This window comes from Microtus ochrogaster, unplaced genomic scaffold (genome assembly GCF_000317375.1).
Source record: "Microtus ochrogaster isolate Prairie Vole_2 unplaced genomic scaffold, MicOch1.0 UNK4, whole genome shotgun sequence".
Taxonomy (NCBI): domain Eukaryota; kingdom Metazoa; phylum Chordata; class Mammalia; order Rodentia; family Cricetidae; genus Microtus; species Microtus ochrogaster.
In genome coordinates, this window is record NW_004949102.1 from 11,963,689 (window position 1) to 11,973,876 (window position 10,188).

Below are 10,188 nucleotides of genomic sequence, written 5' to 3' on the forward strand. Positions count from 1 at the left end.
CTGACCGTCTTGTCATTGCCTTCTTATTGCAGTTTGCATTTGTTCATTAACTTGTATTTCTTTTTATAACTGTCTCAGAAAGGATTAGTGAATATTTTTATATAGGACATAAATTTTCTTCAAGAGACATTTAGGTTATATTGGGGATATTTTGTGGGGAAAAAAATTCCCTTTGAAAAGCGGTGAATTTTAGCAAGCTTACCTTAGTTGTCTTAGTAGGAAATAAGCTATCAGATGATTTCAAGAATAATTCCGCTCCCCACTGAATTTTTCCCCCTTCTACCTCAAGTAAAATGGGGTAACTGATGTTAAATTCCTTCCTCCCGGAGTGAACAGCGTGTCTTTCTTCCTTAGCGCCAGTGCTTAGCACTGCTGAGCCGCTTTGGTGGCTCTGACCGACTGCGGCAGTTTAAATTCCAGGACGATAATGTGGAGGGAGATCGGGTGAACAAGAAAGATGAGATAGAGCTGGCCATGCAGCAGGTAAGAAGGGAAAAAATGGCACCTGGAGTTTTTATGGTTTTGGAAATTTTGATAAAAATAATAGTTGTATGTAATTTTACATATTGATTTATGACCTTGTTCTGTACTCTAAATTTTTGTGACTTTGGGGAATTTTTAGGCTAACATTTTAGTCATTCCTTTTCTTCCATTGTAGATTTGTGCCAATGTAATGGAATATTGCCAGTCGCTCATGCTACAGAGCTCCCCTACCTTCCAGAATGCTGTGTGTCTCTTCACCCCTAGCCTCTCAGAGACCATTAACAGAGATGGGCCACGGCAAGGTGAGCCGGGGGTTTTTGTTTACCGTATCTGAGGAACAGCATCGTCAGGAGTAGGATGCAGCTCTGCATCTTGCCTCCAATGAGACACGGTTTATTCTTGATGAATTACTAATGGGAAATTTTAAAAAATTTTTAAAACTTTCCCCCCTGTGTTTTCGGTTTTTTGAGACTGGGTTTCTCTGTGTAGCCCCGACTGTCCTGAAACTCATTCTGTGGACCATGCTGGCCTCAAACTCAGAGACCCACCTGCTTTTTCCTCCTGTGTGCTGGCATGTGAAACCACCAGCTGGTTTAAAATGACTTTTTAAAGAAAGTGTCGGGGGTACCATTTTAGATCTGTGTGTGAGGCCGGAAGCACAGAGAATAAGGAAAGTCTTGGATTTTTAAGGCTAAAACTAGAAAAGCCATGTAAGAGAGTGTAGTTTTAAATAATACCAGAGACCCCAAAGAAAGCCCTTAGTATTGAGAGGAAGCTAGCTGGGTGGAATGTATGCTCACTCAGTAAGTTAGCTTTGTGTGCTGAACCAGTTCATGCGGAATTCAGTGATTCAGTGTCTAAGTGGGTTGTGTATGCTCCACATTTTTGTCACATGATAATAAACTTGTAGGTGCTAGGTAGGCTGACTTAGCCTCTGTTGTCTTCACAAGCCAGTAGTGAAGGTAAGGTTACCATCCTGTGGATCACACAAAAGATAAAGCTGTTGAATACTGGTTTAGCGATAATGGAAGTTGGTGATTTCCAAGGAGTCTTACTTGCTTCAAGAAATCCAGGTAGCTTAACTAGTTTGGGTGTAGAATATTTAGGAATCCTGTCCCCTTTTGATTTAAAGTCACCCACCAGTGACTTTATTTCTGTTCTTTGAGACAGTGTTTCCTATGTACCCCAGGCTATTCTTAAAACTAATTTGTAGCTCAGGCTATTCCTAAACTGTTCCTTTGCACCCTCACTAAAAAGCAGCCAAGTAAAAGGTAAGTTGCTGTGTTTTGCTACCAGAGGGGAGCTGTTGTAGTGAGACAGGTTAAAATGGAATCCAGTTAATTTTTCAGGTATTTCTTAGGAAGAATGACTTAAAGCTGTCAGTTCAGCAACCAGAACAGTACAGATTAGAGGTAAATACTTGTAACTGCAACCATTGAATGAGGTGCAAGTTGTTTCACTTTCGGTCAAGAACACCTAAAAGTGTGTGTGTGTGTTTATGGTTTGGGACTGGGGCTGAGCAGATAACACTGTTATTGAAGAGGACTCAGGTTCAGGTCACAGCACCTACATGGTGGCTCGCACCATCCATAGGCATGACATGTGCACATTCATACATGAAGGCAAAACACTCATATACATAAGCCTTTGAAAAGTATATGTGGTTGGGTGGGTGTGTAATTTTTATAAAGCCTTGATTTCCACCTAATAAAGGGTGCTCACTAGCTGTTTTCTTTACCTTGTCAAGGAGTCCAGTGGTAATCATGTACCTGACTACAGAAGCCCTTAATTACTTGTGTTTTAGCAGGGGTGTTTATTTATTAACTTTGAGATCGCTTTTTATTTCGTGTGCATGGGTGTTTTGCCTGTACCATTTGTGTGCACTGCCTTTGGAGGCCAGGAGAGACATCAGATCTTCTGCATCAGAAGGCAGTTGTGAGCCACTATGTGGATGCTGGGAACTGAACTGGATACCCCTGCGAGTAGCAGCCAGTGCTTTTCGCCACTGAACCATCTCTCCGGCTCCAGCAGTAGTGTTTAACTGTAGTCTTGGGTTATTAATCATAGTCTACATGACCTAAATTATAGAGCATCTGTAATTTTTACAGATGACTTAAACTCATAGAAGGTTGTTTTTCCAGGGTGAGGCTCATCCATTGAACTCCAGGTATGCTGACCCCTGTGAGTTCCCCAACTCACTGTGTAATTTGTAGTAGTAGAGGACTGCATTCATGTTCTCCCCTTTTAACACAAACAAATGGAATCCATAGAAAATGTGTGTAAGTGGAACACTGTTTTCTCTTACCTATTAGATACCCAGGTTCCAGTGGTTCCATATTGGCGCCTGCCTGGCTTGGGCATTATTGTCTACCTGCTGAAACAGAGTGCCAGTGATTTCTTTAGCTATTATGACAGCCACCGACGCAGTCTCAACAAGCTACAGAATGTAGAGCAACTTCCCCCAGATGAGATAAAGGAGGTATGAACCTTGTAATGAGCTGTGGGACTTGAAGTTGTTGCTATACCAACAAGGGCCCAGGTATGAGGCTTGGGCTCGGGAGTAAAGAAGATAGACTCAGTGCTACTAAAGGATCTGCACTTACTTTCCTTTGTATGCACCTCAGAAGCATGGACCTCTTGATTTCAGAACCAGCCAAGTATCTCCTTCTTAAGAAAATGGGAGGGTGGCTGCCCCTGTAAAGAGCTTCCAATAATCTCTTCAAAGCTGCAGAGAAATGGGGCTTCCTATTGCAAATGTTTTTGCAGTAGAACTTGGTCTGTTCAGCATCTTCATGTTGTACTGAGTTTCCATGTCAGTCCTGATCACTTCATGTCTGCACATATCCACCATTCTACTTTCTCCTGAAGCTAACTGACAATCCATGCCAGTCTTTTTATTTACTGCTTTGAAAGGGCTGTTTGTTTTCATCTAATAGGACACTAAGGGCTGGTGGGACACTTGTGGGTTGGCAGTGTCTGTCTGTCAAACAGATTTTCAAAGACAGCAAGTAAACATTCATGTGGGAATTGACTGCTTCTTTAACTCTCAGTTTCTGGATGATAAACTTGCCCACAAAGCTATATAAATACATTTGAGTGTTTTCACAGTTCTTACTATAGTGACCTGTTCATAGTATATTGTTTTGTTTAAGTTGTTATAATTTATACTCTTTCTTTTACTTAGTTGTGCCAGTCTGTGATGCCTGCTGGTGTCGATAAAATCTCTACTGCGCAGAAGTGTGTCTTAGCGAGACGCCGTCTGGTGAAACTGATCAATAATCGTGCCAAGCTGCTGTCCCTCTGTTCCTGTATCCTTCTGCAACCACAGCCCAAAGTGCAAACCTTAAAGTGTGGCAGTGCTTCCTTTGAGTTACCAAAACCATTTTGGAAAGGACATAATTACTGTTTTGTGGCCTCTCTTTTGCCCAGTGAACACCTGAGGTAGTTCCATATTGTTATTTTTATTCTCACTTTCTAGAGTGCTATAAATCTGCAGATGCTTTCTGTGTGGCAAGAGGCTGCTGGCACAGTAGCCTGTAGGCCTCGCCTGCCATAGTTCACATTGGAGCTCTTTCTGGACCATGTTCAGTGGAACTTCATCCCTGTCTGTGAGAGCGTTCATGGTGCATAATCAAGCACAGGCTCTTCTTTCCTCCCCCTTGGAAACTGGTTTATAAAATGCACGTGATGAGATTCTTCTTTAATCTGACTCCAGTTATCATAGAGACCTGCCTGTTTCTTCTTTGGCGCCATCTGGAGTATTACTTGTTACACTGCACTCCAACGGATTCCCAAGATTCGCTGTTTGCCTCTAGAACTTTATTTAAAAGCAGAAGACTACAAGGTAAGCTGCTCTCAAAAGAAATGAGCCAGGAATGCATCTACAGTTTTCAGCCCTGAAAAGCCAGCTACTTCTTTCTATTTTCGTTTGTTTGTTTGTTTGTTTGTTTGTTTGCAGCAAGGTCTTGTTTTATTTCCCAGTCAGGCCCTGAAATCCAGGGCTCAGTTGATCCAGACTCCTGAGTAACTAGACTGTGGATGCACACCACTAACTACTCCAAGTGACCTTAAGTTTTATGTGTTTCAGAGTACTTGGAATCGGGGGCTGGAGAGCTAAATAATCAACACAACTGTTTTTGTGTTTTACTTTTTGCCCTTGGGAAATTATTCTGGAGCATAATGGCTCTGGGATGGATGAACACGCATTAGACTCCTAAAGGAAGGCTGAGATCTGTCCTGGACTGGGATGTGCGTGCCAGGCATCCAGTGCTCAAAGCTGAACCATGTTCCACTGCTGGCGGGTGCCTCTGCTGTGCAGTAGACGCATGCTTGCCGAGCTCCTCACTCTGCCTCTCCTCTCCAGATTCCTTTTCTTCAGAACCCAACCTGGACTTCAGAAGTGGGCTGGCTGTAGTGAGCCAACATGATATAGACCAGGTAAGGTTTTGTCCTCATATACTTTTCTCTGTAAAAGGGAAACCTAGTTTGTTGATAAAAATAGAAAGTAAAAGTTTCTTTTTATTCCCTAAAGACACTTAACTCCTTTTTTGTTTTAAAGAATTCTTTGTCTGGGTATATGTATGTGCACCGTGTGCATGCCTGGTACCCGAGTAGGCCAGAAGAAGGCTTCAGATCCCCTGGAACTGGAGTTAGAGGAGGTGACTGTGAGCTACCTGATATGGGTGCTGGAAATTGAGCTTTGTTTCTCTGTAAATGTAGCAAGTACTCTTAAATATTTATTTATTTATTATGTATACAATATTGTGTCTGTATGTGTCTGCACGCCAGAAGAGGACCCTAAATCTCATTACAGATGGTTGTGAGCCACCATGTGGTTGCTGGGAATTGAACTCATGCATCTCTCCAGCCCTAGCAAGTACTCTTAACAGCTTACCCATCACTAGCTTGGCACTTGCTCAACAACTTAAAATACTTATTTTTATTTTATATGTGGGTGTCTTGTTTGCACGTGTGTCTGTGTACCACGTGTGCTCCTGATGCCCACAGAGGTTACAAAAGGGCATCAAGTCACCTAGAACTGAAGTTTCAGATGGTTGTGAGCTGCCATGCTGGTGCTGGGGAATTGAACTTAGGTCCTCTGGAAGAGCAGCCAGTGAATGCTCCTGACCATTGAGCCATCTCTCTAGTCCCTTAATAACTTTTAGTATGACTTTTAGGAGCCATTTTTTATATGTCTGTCTGTTTATCAGCATCAACAATTGTTGCTATTTAAGATATACCTTTAATTTATATATATTTGTACAGGAATAAAAACCACAAAAACATTCTAAGATAGAAATGTAAATTTTTAATTAATTTGGTACCCCATTACAAAAATCTGATAGTGTTTTACATTAGGGAAGTGCCTTTTGTGAATTTATGTGTGGGTGAGGTGGGCATCCTTGCACATGCTAGTCTGCCCCTGAAGTATACGCCCACCTTTTTTTATATATGAAAGACCACATTAGAGTAGTATGTCAGTGTTTTAAGTGGAAAGACACAGAATGATATACCAGAGAAAGCAACATAATAATAAAAGGTGTCTGTGTTACCTCCAGCTTCAGTCTGATGCCATCAATGCTTTTGGAGAATCACTACAAAAGAAGCTGCTGGACATTGAAGGGTTATATTCCAAAGTTCGCTCCCGCTACAGTTTCATCCAGGCCCTTGTCAGACGCATCCGTGGCCTGCTGAGGATATCGAGGAGTTGAGAGCCATATTTATGCTCTTCTGTGGAAGAGATGAACTGAGGAAAACCATCTCCTTTTTATAGATGACTTTATTTCTAAATTATGACCAAAAGATATTTTGCTATTTCTTTCTTGATATATGGACATCTTTTCTGTAAACCTGCCTTATTTCACCCTTACTTGTGAACAATAAAATACTTTTTAAAAAATAACAAAACATATGTATGGTCAGCCTTTTGACATAAAAACGTTTTGATATTCATGGTTTTCCCCTGGAGAGATTCTGAACACACAGTTAAAGCACAGTTTGTTTTGAGCCTTTGTGATGCTCAGGTCTCCGCAGCAGAGTGGATCGTGAACTACAGCCACGTTCATGCTGTGCAAACAGAAATGCCTCAAAAACATTGCGCTATCTCCCGAAGTTAGCTTTTGCCTTTCTTTCCTGCATTTCAAATGGCAGCACAATCCATCTCGGTTTCTTTGAAAGGAGTGTGACAGTTTCCAAATTAATCATCCACCTCTATTCTCATTAGTGTGGTTAGCACCAAGGAAAAGATTGCATAATCACTGCTCTCCTGTGTCCACCACTGGAGGTGCAGTTTCCCTTCCCCCTACACTTTTAGCCTTCTACACAAGAGGCTGCAGGAGGGCTGAGGCTCTCACGTGGGTGCAGAGCGTTGCTGTCAGTCCATGGTGTTAGAGTTGATGTCTTTTGTTTTGAAATCTTACAATATAATTTCTCCAGCTTTAAGCATTTTCATTAAAAGACTTGGTCATTGTTAGATGTTGAAAGTGGTTGTCTGCCCACCAACTGCACACTAGCCATAACTAGGAAACGTCCTGTTAGTAGGCACAAGTCTAGGGCGATGAGGGAGCATATAATTGGGTGCAGAATGCCAGCCTCCTGCCTGCCGCTGCACTGGACCTCTTCTGTCTTTTACGATCCTAGGGTGAACCTAGGGTCTCACTCTTGGTAGCAAATGCTCTGCCACTGACCTCTCCCTCCAGCCCATTGTCTGTCACCAAGAACACAGCATTGGGCCAGCAGCAAGATGGCTCCATGCATAAAAAGGTGTTTTCTGCCAAGACTGATGATTGCCTAAGTTTGAGTTTTGGAACATACTTAGTGGAGGTAGGGAACTCACGCTAGCATGTTGTCCTCGTGTGGATGGTGACACGAGTGTACCCACATCCAGATAAGTAGATGTGAACCTACTGACCATCCATACCTAAGAAGCTTCCGAAGGAAAGGATAGCTTGCACAGGGTTCAGAGAACAGCTTGGAGAGTTGGTTTTCTTTTCACCTTGAGGGTCTCAGGTTAGTGAGCTTGGTGCCAAGTGCCTTTACACACTGAGCCCCCTTACTGGCCCTTTTTGTTCTCTTCAGTTCTTCCAGGAGTGCAGGGGGCTGACTCAGAGGTCAGCAGGGCTGTGGGAAAGTGTGTGGAGGGAGTGATGCCGTTAGCATCAGCAGTACGGCTGACCAGAATTGCTTCTTCATGAATTGGAGGGCCTGATGGTGCATGAGGCTTGGAGAGAAAGGTTATCTGGGTCCTCTGCAAAGCAAAGGGAAAAGAAGCAGGTTTTAGGTACTTTGACTTAAAGTTTTAGCATTTATAGGAAAGGCTTTCTATTCCTCAGAAAGGACTAAGCTAATGTAGGGCTTTAAATTCATTTTCCCTGTGTTAATCAGTATACTGGAGCTGGTAATTAAAAAAGGAATGTTCTCTTCATAATTACTACTATTGTAGCTTTGACAAACTGTTCGGTACAAGGCATGAATTTAGTCTTTTCTAAATACCACTTTCCTCAAGTTATTGTGAAAAATTTGGACCTTCTGAAGAGTTGGGAGCAGAGTGTGGCAAGTGCCTCCCTTTAACTTAGACCACTAGTTGTGAACGATGTGTACATTTGCTTTCTCTTTAACGTGTATGCATTCTGGGTTTCTTCTTCAGTTGTTACCCGTGCCCAGATGATTCCTAACCAGTAACATTTCCATGTTTCAGACCTTTTACTATAAAATGCAAAACGTTACATGCGTTCCATATCCAAATTTCCTCAGTTGTCTTTAAAACTTGGTTTAAAACTTTTTAAAAAATATTTATTTATTTATTACAATATTCTTTCTGCGTGTATGCCTGCAGGCCAGAAGAGGGCACCAGACCTCATTACAGATGGTTGTGAGCCACCATGTGGTTGCTGGGAATTGAACTCAGGACCTTTGGAAGAGCAGGCAATGCTCTTAACCGCCGAGCCATCTCTCCAGCCCCCAAAACTTTTTTTAAAAAAAAAAAACCCTAAGATCAAATTAGGAACCACAGGAAGTTAGGTGTGAGTTCTAGGACACAGAAAACTGTCTTGAAAAAGAGAGAGAAAGAGAGTCACATGGTACATGTACCTTCCTCATCTAATCACACCTTGCCTCTCCCCTTTTGCTAAGAGGAGAAGTTGACAGGTTTTGGCTGTTTAGAAAGAGCATCTGTTCTTGTCTTTTGATTAGATTCATGTTGAATATTTTCCACCAGAATCAGCTTTGATATTATTCCTGTGGCGTATCTCATCAGTGTGGCCTGTGATCATTTAGTGAGATGAAGGTCATTTCCCATTGGAGTAAGTAATTTGTGGGGTGATCCTTTCAGACTGAATATCTGTGTCCAGGGAAACCTTTAATCATTTAATGAATTCTTCCAATTAGAATATTTAAAAACTGCATGCCATTTCAATTAAAAATGCTTAAAGGACAACAAACCTGGATATCCGGTCTTTGACGTCATACATTTTATACCTTAACTCAGTTCAGGCTGGAGAATGGCCCTTGCTCTACAAGCATGACTGCTGCAGTTTGGACCCAGAAACCGCTGCACATAGGTGCCAATAACCCCAGTGCTATGGGGGCAGAGATAGGAAGGAGGCTTCCTGGGGCTTGCTAGTCTTTCATCATCCTAGCTCCTGGTGGGAAGAAGCTGGCAGGTAACAAATAGCACTGGACTCCCGATGCCCTCCTGTGGCTTCTGCTTACAGAGGCGCACACCTACACAGATAGATGCTTACAGTGAATTGTAGTGAGTCATTTGCTCCAGGCCCTGTGTGAGAAAAGTATGGTGGGCAGGGTTAGGCTCCCATGATCCAGTGAGCCTACTTCCTTGCTTCCCTCCCGGAAGTCACTTCTTAATTCATTGCTTCTTCTGACCCATGCTTGTTACTTCTGAGTGTATGTTCACAGGCATTAAGTAGTATTACTTTGCAGAGTAAAATGCAGTTATCTGTTTTGGCACATTATGAAACAACTATATAAATTGCTTTTCATGCAGCATGCTTTTTTTGATAGTTTTGCATTTTTATAATTGAATGGTTACAGTATCCCGTTGTGCAAACACTCTAATTTCTGCCTTATGCTGTAATGGGATTCACAGACATTTAGGTCCCAATAGTTTGTGAACTGGAGTGCTGATTATATATGCACATCTCCTTGGTGAGACATACGCCATGGAAGAGGGTTTCTGCACATTATGTAACCAGAAGTGGAAATCCTGCTTGAGAGGTTAAGAACCCTGTTTTTGCTAGACATTGCTCTTTTTCTTAGTGTTTCCCCACTATACTCTTACCTTCTGGGTGAGAGGTTTAGTATTTCCACACCTCTGATTGTTACCAATAATGTGTATGTCTGTGTGAGTGGAGAGCGAAGATTAGTCTTAGATGTCATCCGTTTTGAAGCGGAGTCTCACTGGCCCGGAACCCCCAGGTTTAGGCTAGGCTGGCTAGCAAACCCCAGAGTTTTCAGTCTATCTTCCCCGCACCGGAACTCGGCCTCATGCTTGTGTGGCAAGCACTTTGCTGACTGAGCCGTCTCCCTAGCCCTAATTGCTGCACTTAAAAAAATAAATGAAAATGCTGATCTCTGGGAGTTCGAGGCCAGCCTGGTCTACAAGAGCTAGTTCCGGGACGGGCACCAAAGCTACAGAGAAACACTGTCTCGAAAATAAAAAAAACACAAAAAAACACAAACAAACAAACA

General features: G+C 42.4%; 1 protein-coding gene and 1 pseudogene across 1 annotated transcript; both read left to right on the forward strand.

Annotated features, from left to right (window-relative positions):
• The first annotated feature begins 6 nt into the window (after window positions 1-6).
• On the forward strand, window positions 7-6,394 carry LOC113458131 (nuclear pore complex protein Nup205-like). Its single transcript, XM_026788578.1, has 7 exons — window positions 7-483; window positions 659-785; window positions 2,796-2,962; window positions 3,668-3,791; window positions 4,199-4,327; window positions 4,847-4,920; window positions 6,042-6,394. Exons 1-7 carry the CDS (start codon window positions 475-477, stop codon window positions 6,192-6,194), a joined length of 783 nt encoding a protein of 260 aa, XP_026644379.1. The 5' UTR covers window positions 7-474; the 3' UTR covers window positions 6,195-6,394.
• LOC113458143 lies at window positions 2,579-2,727 on the forward strand (annotated as a pseudogene).
• Window positions 6,395-10,188: the final 3,794 nt, after the last annotated feature.

Bases quoted from the DNA above. Each gene is read 5' to 3' on its own strand.
- LOC113458131 (XM_026788578.1), top strand. The intron at 2,963-3,667 runs GTATGAACCTTG...TCTTTTACTTAG, and splicing joins CCCCAGATGAGATAAAGGAG to TTGTGCCAGTCTGTGATGCC. The intron at 4,328-4,846 runs GTAAGCTGCTCT...TCTCCTCTCCAG, and splicing joins TAAAAGCAGAAGACTACAAG to ATTCCTTTTCTTCAGAACCC.